Here is a 21,175-nt window from a genome sequence, read left to right on the forward strand (position 1 = left end):
ACAGCCATGGTAGCATATAATCATGGTAATTCAATTTTATTCCCTGGGGTATTAGGAAACAAAAACAAATTGCCTAAATGTACAGAGGAACTATTAACTTTAGCTCTAGATGAAACTCTTGTGTCAAAGTTCCTGACTGAAGACAAAGAACTTTTTGCTGCTGATTTTAATGGCACCATAGTTTCAGCCAAAAGGATTCTAATGTATCATACATCATTATTTTGATGTAAGACGACAATATTTTAGGAACTATATCCCAAAGGGACTGTACAAAACAAAAACTTAGCAAGTTACTTTTATACATGTCTATCCCAGAGTAACATGCAGGATAAGATTAGTGTTCAAGCCAGCACACACTGTGCCAACTGTCAGTTGATGTCTACCACAAATCCTTAGCAGTAATGCTCAGTTTATAGATGACTGGAGCTTGCTACTTCTGGGGAAATGTATGAGCTTTAATTTTCCCTTCATGTCCATCTGTGGATTGGTTATGGACTCATGCATTTTCTCTGGTCCAACAAATTTCAGATTCTTCTGGCATAGTTTCCAAGATTCTTCAGAGGAATCTAGAGTTGTCTGGTAGCTAGTTGGCTTCTTGGGGAACACAAAGGCTTGAAACCAGCTCCCACAGGTTGGTCTGAGTGCTAGAGAGAGTGTGAATGTGACAGGACAGAAACTTTTCCCCTGAACATCATTTAAAAGATCATCATTGCTGCAGCTGAATTGTACCTGAATCTAGTTCTGCCAGTTTGAAGCAATGGTAAAGGTCTCCACCCAAGGAGATCCTTTAGAATATTTATAAGCAACATCAGAATGGCTTTGTCAAGACGGGAGCAGTCTGGTTGTGCTTCAGAGACCCAGTTGTGATCACTTCAGAAATCTGAAGTTGAAGAGCCTGGTAGTACACGTTTTTCTCATGACCAGCTGTTTGAACATGTTTAAAGCTATAATCATGGTAATTCAATTTTATTCCCTGGGGTATTAGGAAATAAAAACAAATTGCCTAAATGTACAGAGGAACTATTAACTTTAGCTCTAGATGAAACTCTTGTGTCAAAGTTCCTGACTGAAGACAAAGAACTTTTTGCTGCTGATTTTAATGGCACCACAGTTTCAGCCAAAAAGATTCTAATGTATCATACATCATTATGTATTCTGAAGTGGTCACAACTGGGTCTCTGAAGCATAACCAGACTGCTCCCATCTTGACAAAGCCATTTTGATATTGCTTATAAATATTCTAAAGGATCTCCTTGGGTGGAGACCTTTACCATTATCTGAAGATGAAGACAAGGCTTACTGAAACTGGTGGGAACAGCCAGTGCCTCAGACTCAGAGGTTATGTCATCAGTGTACTTTAGAAAGCTGCAGCATGTCTCTACGGGTATCATTAGGCATCTTAAAGGCCCCTTCCATCTCAAACCATTCTATGATTCTATGATCTTCATAACTTTAAAGCAATCTGCTCCCTGGTGCGGTTTACTTTCTGTCAAGGTGCCTCCTGGGTCAGCAGCTCTTTGGGAGTCAGGACCGTGGGGCATCCCTACTTGGGACAGCCAGGAACATCCTGGCAGCCCAGTGCCTGTCACAGCTGCAGCCAAAAGCAAGGTAGCTGGCACACTGCAGGAGACCTAGTGCTGAGTCTCTTCCCTTGAGATTGAGCCCAGATTTGTGTTGGTGATGATTCTGCTATGAGTGGTGTGATAGCTATGTGGACATATCATGTGGCGAGCTCAAATCTCAACATGTCTTAAATGTTATCTTCAGACAAAATAAACTTATCAGAAACACAAAGATATTTATTGCAAATAAAAATTCACATTCACATCTTTAAATCTTACAAAGTGTAAGGAGGTCGTTTTGCAAAATGTGATGTATCTGTGTGTACAGTGGGTGCCATTTTTATCAGAACAGCTGCCTGGGACATGCACATATTTATCAGAACGTGCCAAGGCAAATATCTCTCTGTCTACAAAGGCTTCAAATTGGCTGATGACATTGTTCTGACACTTTCACATTTTCATTTTCTCTGAATCTGGCAGTAGAGGCACATAGAAAACACCAAACCAAGAACCTAGAAAAGAAAAACATTTCTGGTATTACTTGGCAGTCCTAAAAACCCCAAGATACAACTGATACACAGAGGGAACATTTTGTTTGCAAATGTCTTGGATTCACATGCAGGCTAAATCTGCTGTGCAGAAGATCTTTTCCAACATAATTCTTTAAGAACATGACTGTAGCATACTGCCATTTAAGTAAAATTGTTATGTACCACAGGTAAGACTACAGATAAAATGGAAAATTTTCATTTGTTTGAAAGATGGATTGACTTTGTGAATGGGAAGTGCCAGTAACTCTGGAATTTTAAAATGTTCAAGAAACTCAGAAAAAAAAAAATCCTTTCTTTTCTAAAAAATTCAGAGGAACTTTCTGATTCCATTCAGTATCCTAAGGGTAATTTCCCTTTGAAATTTCTCTTTTCTTCTACCATTCTCTTATCTTTAATCTCTACATATGGTCACAAGTGTGTATGTACACAGGCGTACATCTGTACACATGTACTTAGCCCATCTTTATTGACTGGCAAATGATCATGCAACAATTATTTTATATTCAGAATTGAATTGGGGTAGAAATTCCACTAAAGAAGGTAAAAAAATATTGGTAGGATCACATTCTATGGTGGGAATTACTGGGTGAAATTCTACAACCTGTGACAAACAACTCGTGAGATGAAATAAAAAATCTTCCTTCTGTAATTTAAAATTAAACAACTTGTAAAAGTGTTATTCAAAATAGGAAAGTATCCAAGTGATATTTATGAGGCAGTGAATCCCAGAGTGCTTCGTTTATTCAAAGGAGGAGACAGTGTAGAGCACACAGAATGTGTGAGTACAAATAAGATGAGGGTTTGTGCTTACAGCTGGAAGAAGCAACATAGCTTGCCTGATATACCATGTCCACATTTGCACTTGTACCCAAGTGAAACTGGGCCATTTTTTCTCAGAATTATTTCCTCTAACAGAATGACCTGAAACCATCAACAGTCCACAAGGGGTATGATGGAGCAGGTAGAGGGGGAAGGCTAGGGAAGAGCACTTTCCCTTGTCCATCTCTTTTTATTTGATGTTTTTGAGAGGGCAGAGATGGCTAAGCATGTGGCTGTTACTTGAGATATATGATTTAGTATCTTTGGAAAGGCTGAATCTTCAGTGAGTGTGAATTGCCAGCTGACAATTTGTGCCAGCTGATAATTTGTGCCAGCTAAGGCTGTTTTCATATTATTTACTCTTTCTGTTTTCTAATCTTTTTATGATTGAAGAGGCAATTACCATAGCCAAATGATAACTAGAGGAAAGGGAAAAATGATGGTCAGTGAACCAAAGGCTCTAACAAATATGACTGCAGTAACTAGAGCAAAGTAACTTATGACTTTCTAGATGGATATATAATTTTATACTTAGATTGCATTATTAAAGATCTTCCTTTAATTCTTGTTATATTTATTTCATCTAGTTCCCCCCAAACTCTACACATGGGAAGGAGACCTGATCCCTCACGTATAGCAACTTAAATAACATGAAGTCTGTGTGGAGCAACGGTCTTCTGTCCTCCTGTCATCTCGCAGTGCTGCAGCTGCGTAACTGTTCCCTGCTTACAATTATTTTCCTGGAAGTGTATATCAGAGCTGGGGCTCTAGTCCACTTCTCATAACATGTGTAACAGCTCTCTGCCAATGATGTTAAGAAGTTTTCACTCAGAATAACAAACTGAACTCTGCACAGCAATCTTCGTCATTCTGCTTTTCCCTCAAACATCCATCTGCAGGAGGGGGTAGGGGAGGAGGGAAACCACACAGGAATAGTGAAAAGAATGAAAATGACCAAAGAAAGCAACATGATGAAATCCCTTTCTTCTTTTCCATTTTATCCTAATCAAAGATTATCATTCATCAAGTAGATGACTGTATCACCTCATTGTTTTTCCTCCTCTTTCTGGAGGAAATTTTGCATGTTAGTCTTCAGTGAATGATGAAGAAATTAAAGTGCTCACGTTCCACATTTTTTTACACACTTGGATATATGGAGCAGGTGTGCACTCAGGCACATTTACACATCATCTTGATGGTTAAATTATGCCCTCAGAATAATAATTTCATACCGTAATTCTCCATAATAAGAGTATGTATTTTACAGGCTACAAAGTTTTCGTATAGGATGTCTTTTTCCTCCAGTGAAGAAGGGAAAGAGAAGAACAGCTACTTTGCTACCTGTGTGTCTAAAGCTGAGATTCTGCACACCCCTCTGTACACTGGGCTCGCTGTTAAGCCACTGCCTGGCTCCAGGCCTGTCTGATTTTTGCAGAAAAAAAGTGTGGAGATATGCTTATACAGACAACAGGGTGGTGTGGTCGCACCTGAGTTTCTCAGCTCAGCAGCCATATGCAGTTTATAGGAAATAACAGTAAGATTGTAGCTAAGATTAGAAACGGTTGTCCCTTGTCTACTAATTGAGCACTCCCACTGTATTCTAAGTAGAACATATTGCTTGCCAACCACTAAATACTTTAATAGTATATACTGGTACCTCAATAACTGCCATTCCAAATGCGATCCCCATAATTGTGTCCATATTTTTCTGAAGGAAATCGAGAATCACTGTTTTACACGGCTGAAAAATAAATTAAAACAATTAATTATAGGTAAACAGGATTATCCTGATGTTGTTAGGAGCGTATTCTCTAAAATATCTTCTCTCTTCTCTCTACATGGAAGAAAAACAATTTGAATTTATTCTAGTTTGTTGTTAACAATAACACACCTGTATGTACCTTGTGTTATGAGACAGATATCCAGCCCGTGCCTTCCCAAATATAAAGATGAATTTGACTTTATTTTCCCACTAATCTGGTCTTTTAATTTGAGACCTCAAAGCCTGTTAGTAAGATCAGTCTCAATTAACTATATTTGGATATAAACCCAAGCTTAAATATTAATTTTGATGGATGATTGATGGTCTTGGACTGACTGAAGAGAATGATTGTACCTGAAGTATATATATACATAAAGTTACTGTTCTTATTTATAAATGCATACTTCAGTTCTTGTAAGGCTTACGAGTCCTTCAAATGTTGACAATACTGCTTTTGCAAATTGTGAAGCCAAGTGCAGCTTAAATCCATCACAACTACAGTACTGTTCCAATACTACATATACTACCACAAAATATATTGCATAGTTATATGCCTTCACCATATTTCCTCCACAATAAACACATAGGTACTTTCCTTCCAATCCTTCTAAAAACCTCTTATTTAGGCTGACTCAGAACTGCACTTTTCTCCTGGATGACAAGAGTTGAATGTCTTTACTAGAATCTAACACCACCATGAAATCTGTGTGTTCACGACAGCAATATCTTGCACCTGCAACAATTTCACTGATGGTTTCTTATGTGTTCTTTGAGGGTTTGTCTGAGGCCCAAAAGACATAAAAATGTGGCCCAAACACCTTCTTTTCATACATTATTTCCAGATTGAGTTTTGGCATTCTCTACTTAACCAGAATTTTCCCATGCTTTAAAACATATTTGCTTCTGTGAGGCTACATAGTGAAGAAATCCATTTTCAGGCAAGATATTTAGAATAGTGTAGAATTAGCTCTGGATATTTGCTAAAATTTGCTTTTCACTGGATGCAGATCAGTGAACTTCATGTCACCAGCATTTTAAAATTGAAGCTATTTGGCCTAGTCTTCCACTGTTTTTTCCCTACTTTTCTTTGCATACGTAGAGTTACATTTCCATGTAAAGAGACGGATAAATTGTGAAATAAATTGAGATTTCTGCTGCCCACCCACCAATTTTTGAGTATATCTTTTTGTTATACATCACCAGGCATTTTTTTCTTATTATTGTATTAACTGCCACAAGCCTTTCAAAAGACCATAGTTGTTGCAAACTGTGCTTTGATTGCGCTGCCAGGAAGCCTACAACATATAAAGTGTCCTTCCAGTTGATTTTGCAAAACGAGCATGTTTTTTAGTAAAGGGCTAAAAAAAAACCAAGAACCTGTATTTAATGTACTCGCTTTTCAATATCCTTTAGCCTCTGAGTCAACATGTCTAGCACCAAAATGAGCTCTGATGGGAGCATCACCTTCCAAGAGAGAAGTGAGATCCAAAGAGTAGTTGATGTGTTGCTTTGACACAGAGGTATACACTGACCCTGAAGCCATAGTAGCAGTTTACACCCATATAATCACACAGAATTCTGGAGTCCTATAAGTAGTGGAGTGCACAGCTGAAACAGAGGCATCTCAGGAAGAGGAAGAGGTCACATGTTTCAGGTATGCAAAGTAATTAAACAACAGCTGATACGGAGGTAATGCTGACTAAAAAAGAGAAGGCTAAACTTTGCCTTTTTGGGAAGTCAGAACTCTCTTAAAGCCTCTTTTTGGAAGGAAGAGTGGAATGTTGTACTTTTCTTACCTGTTTAAAAATATATCTGTCTCCAAAAGGGATGCAGAGATTTTCTTCTTGATACTTTTGTTCACACTCACAGACTTTTTTGCCATCAATAACAAGATTGATATTGTTTCCCCAGTCACTAGCCCCATTGACCAAACCACAGCACTGACCCTGCAAGAAAAGAGGAAATGGGAAGATAAGAAAAAACGTGGTGGTTTGCCATGAGGGGAGAAGAGGAGGGGGGAGTGGAGGGGAACAACAATTTCCTTTCATGTTTTTCCATATGGACTTTTTCCAGATTGATATCTGTGTTAAACATCCCTTACATTTCCAAACCAGTTATGAGAATGTGCGAGTACAAGTTCAAAAAGAAAAAAGAAAAAAGAAAAAGAAAAAAAGAAGAAGAAAAAGAAAAAGAAAAGGAAAAAGAAAAAGAAAAAGAAATAAAGAAAAAAAGAAAAAGAAAAAGAAATAAAGAAAATGAAAAAGAAAAAGAAATAAAGAAAAAGAAATAAAGAAAAAAGAGTGAAAACACCAGGCTGTCAATATTGGCCTGGAGCATCACCCTTATGAGGAAAAGCTGAGTAACCTGGGTCTGTTTAGCATGGGGAAAAAAAGACTGAGGAGGGTCTGATGAATGTTTATAAATACCTAAATAGAGGTGAGAGGCAAATGGATGAGGCCAGGCTCTTCTTGGTGGTGTGTAATGACAGGACAAGGAGTAATGGCTTATAAGTTGAACATAGGAAGTTCCGTACAAACATTCGGAAAAACTTCTTTATGGCAATGGTGGAGAAGCACTGGAACAGGCTGTCCAGAGAGGTTGTGGAGTCTCCTTCTATGGAGATATTCAAGACCTGTCTGGACGCCTACCAGTGTGACCTATTGTAGGGTACCTGCTTTAACAGGGGGGTGGGACTCGATAATATCTTGAGGTCCCTTCCAACCCCCACAATTCTGTGATTCTATGTCTAATATACAGTGATCAAAAACCATTAAGATACTGTAAAGCCAGTAATTATGAGTGCTAAATACAGCATGAATCAATGCTGGGTATTTTATGTTTTTGGAATCAAGCCTTCTCTCTTAGCATGTGGTAAGTAACATTTACAGTAAAACCCATATTGAAAAGCTAGGCTGCAAAAAGTAATATTCAGGCACAAAAAAACCCTGTGATATCTAGAAAAACAATTATTTTTAATGATGATTAGCCCTTTAAATTAGAAATGGACTGAGGAAGCCAGGGCTTCATGTGGGGTTTGTGAAACTTAAACCAGGTGCAGTTTCACTTCGTGTTCCACTTTATTCAAGCCGCTGAAACTCAGGGGTGCAGACTTGCATTTGTGTCTTCCCTCTTTTAAAAACCAGCTGGAAATGCTCACATTATTTTGTATTAAAACAAAGGCTGTTGGACATAATAAAGGAAACCTATTCTATTTAAACATTAATACAGTAATTAAGAGATTTTTCATCTTGTTCACCTTTCAGCCATCCCTCTAGGAAGGTGTTTATTATATCAGGAGAAATAAATTGGATCAAAAGCAGAGAAAAGAGCTGGAGATGAAGTGGAAAAAAGCAAATGTAATATAAGCTACCTAAATATTGCTTCTCAGTTCCTTTCACACCAGCAGCAAATACAGGAATATTTTAAGCATACACATGGAAATAATCTCCCATTAGGGAGTAAGAAAAAATCAATAGACATTTTTCAGTGTATAGAAACAGGTGACAGTAGGAGCATGGTGGGGACACACACCATAAGTGATAACTGCGAAATTCAGGGTTATTCTCTGTGTGATGCCCAGCACCAGGATGGTACAAAGTGTCCACCTTCCAGCATCCTGCAGGTGGGAGAAGTCCAAACATATATAAACACAGAAAAAACAAGTCAAAACAAAACTTCCACGTGAAATGCACTGTTGAAGTTTTCCTTGTCTAATTTTCTTGCCTAATGAGTGTTGGATAGTTCTTAGCTGGGATATACACTGAAGGAACAGCTTCCCTTCAAAAGGGAAATCTGTAACAAAGGAGAAAGAAGCCTTCTCACTAAGATGCTTATCTATGTGTCAGTCTCATTTCTTGGGGACAACTGTTAAGGAAAAACAGACCTTTCAACACCACAGTGATGAGACAGGCTCCATGTGTGCCCCATGTGTGGAGGTGGCCTTGCCCTGGAGGAGAACAAAACCCTCCCCTAGAGCAGGAGACATCCAGCTCTGAGATAACACTCAGGCACATGGAGAGTTGATTTCCAGCTAGGAGAGACAGTGATAGTGGGGATTAGCAGAGCTTGCTAAAATCTTATCACTGTTTGCTTAGAAATGGCATCATTAAAGGCCTTGTAAAAAAGAAGGCTAATTTCTTTAAGTATTAAATAACTTCATCTTCCATATCCTACTGAAAGGAAACAGAAACATGGTAGCTTGAGCAGGAAAGGAAGATCTTCTGGAGGTCAAGAAATGCTGCTGAGACCACCTTGCTTCAAATAGATGATTCAAATAGTACCGTGTAGGTAACCACAGCTAGAACAGAATCTATACTTCATAAAATGCATAACTTTCACTGTCATAATCAAAACTGTGGAAGAATGACAATACTAGTGTCAAACAACAGTCTCGTATCAGTAGATTTATAACCAAGATGCAAATCTGATTTCTTGGATCCTAATTGCTATTTGTATCTATGGATTTTATCTATTGCACTCCATGGAGATTTACAAATCTTTAAAGTATATTTCCTCTAACGTGCACAAGATTTATCTAGTAACCCACATTCAGTCTGCTAGAATAACAAAGTATGCAAAAATACCCCACCAGTACACGACAAAGAGCAAATGCAAAGACATGCCAAGTTTTAAATTTCCATTATCAATTACGGGGCTTCCAAATCCAATAGGCATGCTCTACACACCATCTGAGTTCTGCAGTATTACCATCAATCTAATGAGTACATGACTTAGAAGAAGGAACTGATAACCTCTTACAGTCACGTCACAGAATAAGGGGACTTTTTTTTTTTTGGCTGTGTTGATTCATGTAAGAGATCTGTAATTTCTGTGAGTACACTGATGGGTTTATAATCACTGGTGTGAACTTATGAGATTTAAAACTTAGAGATATTTAGCTACCAACTTATTTCCTCCAGACTTTTGGAAAATTCCAATTAGAGTCACTGAGGATGTCTTCCTCTGTGAGCAATAGAGAAATGGGCTTTTAAAATCCTCATCAGCAGATCTGCCTTTGTGTTATGCATCCTGGCTCCAACCCTCTTATAAACATTTTTGCCCAAAAACATCATGGAAATTCCATGCCATACTGATGGAGATGAAACCCCATGTGCAATGTTTTAATTTTTGTTTAAGTCAGAACCTTTCCTATCCCCATGGAATGAAATTCAAATTTATGGCAGAGTAGCCATAAGTTGAAGCTTAGAGACAGAACAGATAGAAACAAACCTTACTTTTTATTACATTTTACTTACCTGTAGCTGAAACTTCTGCCACGACTCTTGAACTTGTTTTGCATTTTCTGTATTATCTTTCAATAAATTAACAGCCTCCGTAAGTGTCAGGTTAAGGCCCTCCTCAAGCTGCAAGTCCAAATAGCTTATTAGTCTTCTATGGAGGAACAAAACTTTGGGAAGACTTCAATGAAAGTGCAGAATAATACAGTACCTGAGGTTTGTACACTGCTCCTAAAATACCCCCTGTGACCTGAAGGATCAGGATCAGCAGCAGTCCAATAAAAAACTAGGAAGAAAACAAAAGGAAGAAAAAACTATAATACTTCTGACTGAATTGCTCTCATTTCTTTTAGGTGAAAATTAATGTTTCATGTGCCTCAACAAACATTTTGGTAGAAGGAATGGAAGTTTCAGTCAACTCCTTCTTTGGATATGAGAAAAGAAGATTCTTGAGACAAGGTACGTGCCTCACCATCAGCTGGTCATCAAAACAAGGCACACTGTGGAGCATTGACATGATGGGCAGCTTGTAGCTTGGAGATGTTGAGTAGGAGGACAAGGAAAACATTTTGGGAGGAGTAGTGGCAGATTAACTGAGAAGAAATGCGATAGATATCAGTGGTGATTGGTGGAGGGAACTTCATTTGTATGGGGAAAAAAATTAGTGACATGATCAGGCCTCTCTGTATTCTGTCTTCTATTTCATGAGAATATCCACAATTTCTTCTTCACTTGAATTCAGAAAGGGCTCAGGCACAGGGTATGCAGTGAAAACACATGTACAAAAATAAGCGTTTGATTAAATAAAAATAGCCCCATTCTCATTTGGTATACCAATGACCTTTTTATCAAATATACCTGTGGCTTGTTTAAGATAGCTAAGTATTTTCCTTTCATACCAAGAGCAGCATGCACCGGCTTTCCTTAATGGCACCACAGCACCCCAGAAATCCTAGGATCATAATGATGGAGCCCACAGCTATCAACACGTCAACCCCGACAAACATATTGTTGTTGTTTATGCTCAAATCCTGAAAAGAGAAGGAAAAAATCTTTCATTGGCAAGAAATTCCTCCTAAAAATATCTGTATCACACAGAACAAGACAATTACTTAATAACTAATAAATATATCAATGCGCAACCACAGAGAAGTTCTGTTCTTTGAATAAACAGATATATAATTTTCCTTCTTAAACTTTCTGATCTTGGTGGAACCTGACTCTTCACAGTCTTTTTCTCTGCACAAGATGAAAGTCAACCTCACAGAGTAAATTAAATTTTCATTTTCAGAGTATCTTTTAGTTTGATTTCAGCTGATGAATCTTCGTTTTTTTCTGCAAGTAGAAAAGACTTATTATCTTGAAATCTCTTCTACATTAGCCAAGAGTTAAATAAACAAAATCTCTGTCATTAGAAGGAATACACTCTGTGGCTTTTCTTGAGAGAACATTTCTAAGAGTAATGCTGGATATACCAGGGAAAGAGATACATTTTCCAAAGCAGTTTTCTCTTTTTTCTTTTACTTTTATTACCTTTTCCCTTTCTTTTTCCTTTTTCTTACTTCTCCTTTTCCTTTTTTCTCTTCTTCTTTTTTTCTTTATCTTTTTCTTTTCCTTCTTCTTTTTCTTTTATTTTTTTTAGGCATGATCTTTGATAATACCCTCAAAAATGAGGACTGTATTTTGATGTCCGAGACATTCAACTAAACAATTCATATACCTCCATAATATTAAATATCAAATTATTCAGTTCCCACAGGACTGACTTAGTCCAAAAGCCAAAACAGAGAGAAATGTTCAAAGAATATTTTCCAGTATGTCTAGTGCCAAGATTAGAAAAAATATCTGGAAGTTTTCACATACATCTTCTGATGGAAATTGCAAGCATATATAGACAAGTATAATTTTAAGAAATGTCTTATTCTTCCCTCCTCCAAGTTGGACAGTACCTCCTGTTATTTATTCCTAGAAAGCTCTGTTCATCTACAGCCAAATCCTTATGGTCTCTTCAATTACTACTCAGGCAGAACTGAACACTAGCTTTGAATGGAATCTTTGCCTGAATAGAGGCAAAAATGTAAGAAAATCCTTTCAATTTTAGTGCCTATTCTTAATTCACAGTTTTTGTACTGTAACTATTGTTACTTCAGGAAACCATTTTAGGACACACTTAAGAGAGCTTTTCTGAATAGGAAATTTCTTCAAAAATAAAAATAATATTGTTGTGGTTTTCCAAGCTCCATTGCATTGTCTGAGCCATCATACTAGAGATAGTCATTTAGTAAGCATGGAAACTTTAGCTTCTGTAAAATGTGGACTAGGGTGGGAAACGTCATTCTGCAGCAAAGAGTGGCAGAGCTTTCCACAATTACCTAATTTACCTAAAGTCACAACGTTGTTGTGAATCAAATCCTGTTATATCCATCCTCTGCCAGACGCGAGACATCTTGGACAGGCTGAAGTAAATAACATCATCAGCCAAATGGAAGAAATATATAAAGCTCTCTTCTTATCCCCAACATCTTTTGATTTCCAGATATACTGAAACAAAAATTACTTCATAACTGATGCACTGTGGTAGAGCAGCAAGGATTGATTTGCTTATTACATCTCAAAGGCGCAACTTGGAATCTGGAAAAAAAATACTTCTGTAACACCTGATCATTTTTCTCATTACTACAGAGAGGGGATAGAAATCTTGCTTGCAGTTAAGATACAAGTGCCACTGAAAGCATATTTGGCAAAAGGCTTTGGGAGACCTGTTAGTACATTTAAATCCTATGTTATTTTGAACTATTTCCATATAGATACGAGCGAAAAGGGTAAAATATTTTTAGGGAGCCACGGAAAACAAAAGAGAAAAATTCTTGCTCCCATCCATTATTATTCCCTTACATTTATTGGAGAAATAAGTATTGTGTTATTGAAGATAGTGAGATAGGTAAAAATATACCCTAAAAACATACAAATGCAACCCTAGGAATATATAGCTATACAGTTCTAATGGAAAAGGACATTGAAAAGTCTAAGATTAAGTTTTTCACACAGAGACTGGTGACGCACTGGAACAGGTTGCCCAAGGAGGCTATGGATGCCCCATCCCTGGAGGCATTCAAGGCCAGGCTGGATGTGGCTCTGGGCAGCCTGGTCTGGTGGTTGGAGACCTTGCACATAGCAAAGGGTTTGAAAGTAGATGATCATTGTGGTCCTTTTCAACCCAGGCCATTCTATGATTCTATGTTATGCTCATGACTTCTCATTATTTTCTCTAACTCTGAAATCAATAACAAAACCATCATTATTTGTCATTTGAGAAAAAATAGATCCACATTTTCCAACAGAAATCAGTGTGAAACTGCAAGAAATTAGATTAACAACACTAGAAAGCCCTTTTTGTCATTACGTCTATGCTTACATCAACCACTTCTCTGAGTACCTGCATCATTTTTTTCTTAAACTTTATAAAATGCATTTATCTTTACCCCCACAAATCACCTCAATGAAAGCACCACACATTTGTGGAAATGCAATTGGGAAATTAGTGTCTATATGGTAGCTTCCATGGTTTACACAGGTCAGGCATGATTGCATATGCTTACCTCTTGAGCATCTTTGCTAACACGTATCCATATAGAGACTCCTAAAATAATGCAACCACACACCTGTGGGAGAAAATAACCAATATTTAGAAAGATCAACAGTTTTAGATTCAAGTCCATCATCCAAACCGCACGAGGCACTGGCCAAAATTCTGAAATAATTTCTTCAACAAGGTGAAAGAAACATGAATTGCTAGAGCTTGGAATACTGATTCATATCCAAGAAACTTCATAAGGATAGTTAAAACTTCAGTTATGCACCAAATCTCTGATGTTTCCACCCCAGAGGAACCATTATATCCTTGATGATTTATGCATGTAGTTGGGAAGCACACAAAAATTCTGTCAGATGAGAGAAGGCTATAAATTTCTATAGTATGTATATAACATGACTTTAAAGAACATTGTTTCTTCTATAATGAAAACAAGAGATTTGATAAGGAATGCTGGTACAAATGCTATTGCTAGAGTTATTCAGGACATATATCTTTAGACATATGCTCTATGGTAAAACTATTAGGAGCAATTCTAACAGTCTCTCCACTTTCTATATTGCAAAAATATCCGGCCATCTTCAACTCTTAGACTATTCCTCCCATAAATTGCACATTGTGGTAGTTATTATTTCCATTTTTTTAGTAGAAAATAACCTTACCCTGTCTCTTACCTGTGAAAGTTAGCCATCTAAGTCTGAACTTTCTAGTTTGTCATGGGCACATATCCTTGAATGAGTTAAATCACCCATTGGTGCTACCAATTTCTTTCCTCTGGCTATAAAAGAAGCCTGGACTGAATTGCTTTAAGATGTCGAAGTCAAGGCAGATGAATCCCAGATCCAGACATATTCCCTCAACATCAATCATTCTCTAATTTTGTTGATCTTTGAGGTATTGTTCTACCTTGTGCCAGCCACAACATTGCTTGCCCTGTCTGTGGTAATTCTCACAAAGAATTTATCTTTATTAGCAAGAGTTGAAGACATGTAATTAAAGATCTAATCATACATGAAGACTGTACCACCTGAGAGGACTAGTAGGAAAGATAAACTGTGGAGGATCAGAGTCTAGCAAGATTCAGTATGGATCAGAACCTGTATGGATTTGATACTTGAGTGAGAAATGGCTCTGAAATGTGGTTACAAGCTTCCCATGAAAACTGGGACTATTTCTAACCTTTTAAAATTAAAAAAGTTATTTTTATATGTTTAAGATAATTTTTCCTAGAAAATGTTTTCCCTCATAGAATATTCACCATCAAAAATCATAACGACTTTAGCAGATTATTTAATATGGAACACAGCCAGCCCTCAGACATGAGTATCACACATTTTCTCACTCTAAGTAAAGCTCCTATATTTTAAACATGAAAAAGAAAGTTGTACAATTGATGACAGCCATATCATGTTATCAAATTTAACTAGAACTCCCCACTGAAATCATCTGAATCCCACCGAGTCTGCCTAGAAACTGATGGTATCACATGACTCTGTATTTGGGTCTTGTTCACCAGCATTATGTGAACCATATAGCTGTGCATCAAACAACATGTTCCTTCTAATGTGAAAAATTTCCACTGAAGCAGCTATTACTGCAAATCCAAACAAAATTTGGCCCATTGCCTCATTCATTATACAGGACCTCCCATAAAAAGCAGCACAGCAGTAGAAGTAAATAAACCCGAATGTAAAGGAGCTTACCAATATTTATTTCCCTCATTCAAAGAAAAATATAAAGTTGTTAAATTAAAGTTTTCAGTAATGTGCATGTTTTTTTAGTTATCAAAAAGACTTAGTTTAGACTTGTAAGAATGTTAAATTTCAGTAAAATTCTAATGTTTTGTTTATTTTCATCACTGTATACACAAGGTGTACAAGAACACACAAAGAACAAAACTGAAATTCGAAATCAAATAGTTCTCTTCCCAAAGATCCATAATAAAACACTCTGTATTTGTTACAACACTCCCTCCTAATTATTAGGTTTTCCTTAAAACTTCAACTAAAGAAGCTTTCATTTTTAGTGATCCAGTACTTTTGTATGGAATGAAAAGATTCTCATTTTCCCAGCACTGAAAGGCTGCAGCTGATTTGCTATTTTTGCTGATGTAAGATTTGGAGAAGGGGTTACTTTGGCTGCAACTGTGATCTCAATTGATCGAAAGTTGCTCTGTTGTCAATCAGGCAGTCAGGTTACCTCAAACTAGGGATCTCATTTTGCATTTGATGTTGAAAATGGAAATTCAACACTTGCGCATGGTGTGGAGTAGCAGAGGCTTTACAAATGAGGGTGGCAGGTGAAGCTGCACAGCCTGCAAATGCTGAAGAAAAGAGAAAGGAAAAATTTGACCTAATCGTCAGGTTTAATGCACCAAACTGTTAGGACTAAGCCAGGTTCAAGGCCAAGCCGGATGGAGCCCTGAACAGCCTGATCTGATGGGTGGCAACCAGTCCACAGCAAGGGGCTGGAACTTGATGGTCTTTAAGGTCCCATCCAACCTAAGTCATTCTATGATTCATTCTATGATTCTGTGACTAATAAAAGCTCCAGATATGCACCTAACTTCAAAGCACAGATCCCCAGAACACACACTCAGATTTCTTTCCCCTGACAGGAAAGATGCAAAGCTCCTATCCCCAGGGGCACACAGTGCACAATCCATGGGGTCAAGGAAAGCTAGACCAAAGCCACTTTGCAGGTCTGACATAACCTTTTCCAGGGCTTTGATACTCCAGAGTACGATGTAAGAACTGCTGCAAGAAAAGGCACAGGAAGGCTGGAAAGCCTGTTCCTGATCTCCCAAGGAGGAGACACTCCCAGAGAGATCACACGAAGTTTAAAACAAAAGGACACCAGATAAACGTGTGACCGTTGCTGTTATCTAGATAAAGCAAAAGTCACCTTCATTTCTCCCTGTCAGTTTAATTTTCCACCTGCCCAACTTCCTTGTGCACCTGGGAGAGCAGCTGTGAGAGCAGTGGAAATTGCTGTTCCCTGAGTTTCGCCACAGCAATTTAATGATTTCCAGGGATTAGAGACAGGAGTGTAATTCAAAGAATTTGGTTTCATTGTACTCTAACTGCATTCCTGTTTGCACCATGCCTATTCTCTCTCTTGGTAGTGCTAACCCCTCCCTTTAAAGTAAGTCAATATAGCTGCATTTTGTGTCCTCCTCGTCCCCATTCAGGCTCCCACAGGCACAGAAAATTCTACTAGCATGAGAATTCTTTAATTGTATCACCTTTTCACTTAGGAAATGTTCCTCAAGGAAGCAGCCATACTGTGGCTGATAGTTTCACTTCTGATCTTGATGAACCTCAGGTGAACTTGACAAACTGAAAGCTAGCAGTGAGGCGGAACCATGACAGAAAGATCTTTTACTCAAAACTTCTCAGAATTCCAGGAGCAGAAACTCTTACAAACTGGCTGAGATATGGCAAATAGGCAAATGTGATTTAGTCTACCCTGGGAAAGATGCCTGCCATCCTGTGCCAGGCATAGGGAGGAACCTCCTTTCCTTGTATGCTGGAGGAAGTCAATCATTTCAGAATGGCTTCCATCCATACTGCCACCCCATACCATTTCCCAGAAATTTATTGCCCACCATCAGAAACTAATTATGACACTAAGCATAAAGCAAAGCACCACAGAGAAGGATATGAAAACCATTTATCAATTAGGAGGCTAAAAATATAAGTGCATTTTCCTATCTTCTGCTGCAACTATGCTTTCAGGATTGTGTAGTTTGTTTGCAAAGAGCAGACAGAAAAACAAAAACAAACAAACAAACAAACAAACAAAAAAACATAAGCAAGCAAACAAGCACAAGAGAACAATGTATGTTAAGATAATAGAGAGTCTGTTATCTTCTGACTCAAATGAGTGATGTCCCTTGAGATGGGGGGCACGTTTCAGACGTGTCTCAGGGAGAAAGAACTCTGGCAGTTCTACTTTTCAATGTAGAGGAAAGGCATTTTTTGTAAGAAAAAGACAAAAGAAGGGCAAAAATTAAACATTCTTCTCTCTCTGATTTAGAATCATGCTCTGGTTTCACTTATGCTCTATTTTCTTCATAATTTTTTCAACTACAGACTTTGGATAATGTTGAACGCATTTAATGTGTCACTAATAACAATTTAAACACCAACTTACCCAAAATAAGAAGTTGAAGACGAACATGGAGTACTTCAAGCATCTGCTTACACCCGCCATTTTCAAGGAGCTGAGACAAAATTGAGAACTGCTAAAGAAACTTTTCTAGCAGTTTGACCTCGATAGAAAGGCTGTTCCTGTTTCTTCAGGAAATCTCTCAGACTACATAAAATGCACTGTGCTCTGCTTCTAAAGGCAAAAATTGTGACCAAGGCTTCTACAATTATTTAAACAGTTCTCCACAGCTAAACATTAACCAGAATGCTGGGGAAGAACTACCAGGTGTTATCACCAAACCTAAGACTCTCAATGTGTCATTGTGTGTTGTACTTTTTAATAGTTCTGCTAGTCTTGTCCTACACCCTGAAAGTAAATAGATGGCGCAGCAAAAGCAGAAGTTGCAAGAGAAAGGGAAATTTTACAGATGTTCTTCCTTTATAACATGGAAATGATCACATTTCTTAATACTTTTAAGATTTTAGGTTTACTATTTTATTGTCCACTGATTTTTGCCAAAGTTCACTCATTGAAGTTTGCAGTCCCACTTCAGACATTCGACCAGAAATAAAAGGAGGAAGTCTGTGTTATCCCTGCAAAAGATGGGTAAGGAATCTCCCATCTTGCTATTGCCATTTTCTCTCTGTTGCTGTCTACATTTCCTCTTCCACATCAAATCAGGACCTTGGGAAACTGAGCTCTGTGGTGCACAAATTCTCCTGCTTTGTGGCATTGTGAACCCCAGCACAGAGATCACAGTTCTGGTATGAGATTCAGGATGCCTCTAGGCAAGAGGAGCTTGATTTGTCACAGAAGGTGAGGTGATAAACCTGCTTCATTAGTTTTGTTTTATGTCTTGCTAGTTTTCTTCTGTGCTCCTCGAACAGAACTCTTGAGAGGAGTATAAGTATGTAATTGCTCTATCTTTTCTTTCAGCCCATTTTGTGGAGGAGTCTGATGCCAGTTCTTGGAAGGATAAGTGTCAGATAAAGGTTCATCAGAAAAAAAAGCAGCTTTATTTTGCACCTGAGCACAAACAATGTAAATGAGAGAGATTAAGGATATTCTGGACTGAAGTAATTTACGAAGTCCAAGCCCAGATTTAGTCTTTTGCTGTTAGTTCACATTCTTTAATTCTCTTGTCTGTATTTGAAAAAATGAAGTGCTAGTGCATAACAAACCTGTAGATGGTGACAAAAAATGTGACTTAGATCTGGATATTTAGGATCTAAAGAGAGGAATCTAATAATAAATATTTCCTTTGGCTGCTTTCTAACCCAGTTTTTAATGAAGGTGTGATGTTGAAATCCCTTCAGTTGCTTTCTCTAATTATATTTAAAAATACATGACCTTTCCCCCTTTTAAGATGTCTCTGTACCACCCTTCAACTTCCTGGGCTCTTTCTGGAGTAGTACACTTTAGTCCAACCTTAGGTGATCGACTCTATGTCTAGTTTATTTCGCAATAACCACATCCACTTTGAATTTGAGAATGTTCCTAAAAATAATTGCACTCATGAAATACAGATTTTGTAAGGATTGGGAGAAATAACTGTGTGGTATGGTTTAGATCGAAAGCACTCAACAAATAAGTAAGTTAAGAAACGCGGGTGTCTTTATGGAGAGATGCCATAGCCACAGATGAATCATGAGAAAATTTTAAAGGGCCATATAAAATTGTATACAAAGAGCCATGAAGGGTAATAAGAGAATCACAGATGATGCAGAACGTGGGCAGATAATCTGCAGTTAGACCACGCAATTGTAATAAACCAACATTTTTACATGAGTTCAGAAAGAGCATTTGTACCCAAAACTATACAGCTATAAATCATCACATACAGTTGATGTTCTTTAAGGCAGGCTTGAGCTGTAGCACTTTTTTTTTCGGTGAAATATTCAGCCTAGGCATTCAGAAAGACATCTTGGAGCTAAATCATGCAAGATTTTCAGTGCTATAGGAAGTATGCATAAAAATTCATAGACCAGCCCTTCATAAAATGTTGGTGTTCTGTTAAGATCTTAGTTCCTCTGAAACCATGAAGAATGCATATATTTTTCACATTTACTTATCTCTTTGGAAAAGGCAAAAATAGACTTTCTTAGTACCTGCCAATTACTCCTTTATAAGATGAAAAATAAGAAATAATGTCAAAGTTGAATATATTTCTTAATGGGTTCCCAGTGTGGCTGCTGAATAAGAACCCTGTGTCGGAAGTTACTACAACTCCTACACGTTTCATATTTATATTTTATGGTATTTTAAGTAAAATATGTCATTTAAGATTAAAGGCATACAACCAACTTCCATTAAGTGACAAGTATTCAAGGTGAATGTTCTGTATGAGTGACTACTTCTTATTTCCTGGCTGCAAGGCAATTTTCTGTATATCTTGGAGAAGCAAAGAAGGAGGCAAACTACAGCTTTATCAAGGGAAGAAGCATTGCCTATAAACCTTAACCACTACTTCTCAAGCAAAGCTGCCTCTCCACCAACTCTTGAGACAATCAGATATGCCCTGCCAGCAATAAACCCTGTGTGACAACATGCTCAACTGCAAAGAGTTTATGAACTCCCAGTGACTTACCTCCACACCCCAGCGTCCAGCGCAGTTTGGGCGGGAGCCTCTGACGCAGCAGCTGGAACTCCTTGTCGCCATGTGGGAGTTGTGATGACACACGGACTTTGCCTCATGTGTCATACCAGAAACCAGATAGGGACAGGAACATTTTGACAGGAAAAAAAAAAAGCACGGCATTCTTTTCACTGACCTGGAGTAAAACATCTCACCTTTCACACTTACCAACAAGTTACACTTACCAACCAGCTACACAGGTTTTATAATGCTTTCACCTTCCTTCTACTCCAAGCTTTTAGCCGCTTTGAGCCATGTTTCCTGGGCCTGGCAATCCAAGAGCAGCTTCTCCAGGCCTCACACACTTCTGGGCTCTCTTCTATACATTTATCTTCATGCAATACCATCCTTACAACTCCCTGGGTATAAAAATTCCCATTTTCTTCTCAAAACTATGATGCAAAACCATATGCAGATGTGAGTATCCCATTTTCCCATGTGTTTTTCCTTCTCTCTAGCCTTCAATATTCTGCCTTCTTCTTTTTTTCTTTAAAGCCTCCATTCCCCTTGTGAAGGGCTCCTCCACAGTCAGGCTAGGTGACCAATTTCCCTCTCAGCTGATTCACTGTGTAGTCAGTTATCCCTTGAGGTCCAGACTTAAAATAACAGTTTGTACTCAATATCAGTGAGATTTTCAAACAGAGGATTTGCAGTTTGTTTGCTGCCGGAATTCCTGTTCATCTTATTGATAGGTCAGAACAATAGTGCTTTACTTGGCACTAAGTTTGAAGTCTGAAATAGATCAGTTGAACTCCAGTTCTACTATGCAGACAGAGCTCGCTCTCTTGTAACATTCCTTTTTTGGCAGAAGGGAAGGCTAATCTCTAGCAACCTCATCTGCTGCCCTGAGATGCACATTCCCCTT

At 38.0% G+C, this 21,175-nt stretch overlaps 1 protein-coding gene across 1 annotated transcript; it reads right to left on the reverse strand.

Annotated features, from left to right (window-relative positions):
• Window positions 1–1,778: 1,778 nt before the first annotated feature.
• TSPAN8 (tetraspanin 8) lies at window positions 1,779–17,983 on the reverse strand. Its single transcript, XM_003202082.5, has 8 exons — window positions 17,679–17,983; window positions 13,531–13,593; window positions 10,831–10,962; window positions 10,143–10,217; window positions 9,950–10,057; window positions 6,491–6,640; window positions 4,590–4,673; window positions 1,779–2,074 (listed from the first exon to the last, which is right to left on the reverse strand). The coding sequence occupies exons 1-8, from the start codon at window positions 17,736–17,738 to the stop codon at window positions 2,021–2,023; spliced, it is 726 nt and encodes a 241-aa protein (XP_003202130.1). The 5' UTR covers window positions 17,739–17,983; the 3' UTR covers window positions 1,779–2,020.
• Window positions 17,984–21,175: the final 3,192 nt, after the last annotated feature.

This window comes from Meleagris gallopavo, chromosome 1, assembly GCF_905368555.1.
Source record: "Meleagris gallopavo chromosome 1, MGAL_WU_HG_1.1, whole genome shotgun sequence".
NCBI classification, from domain to species: domain Eukaryota; kingdom Metazoa; phylum Chordata; class Aves; order Galliformes; family Phasianidae; genus Meleagris; species Meleagris gallopavo.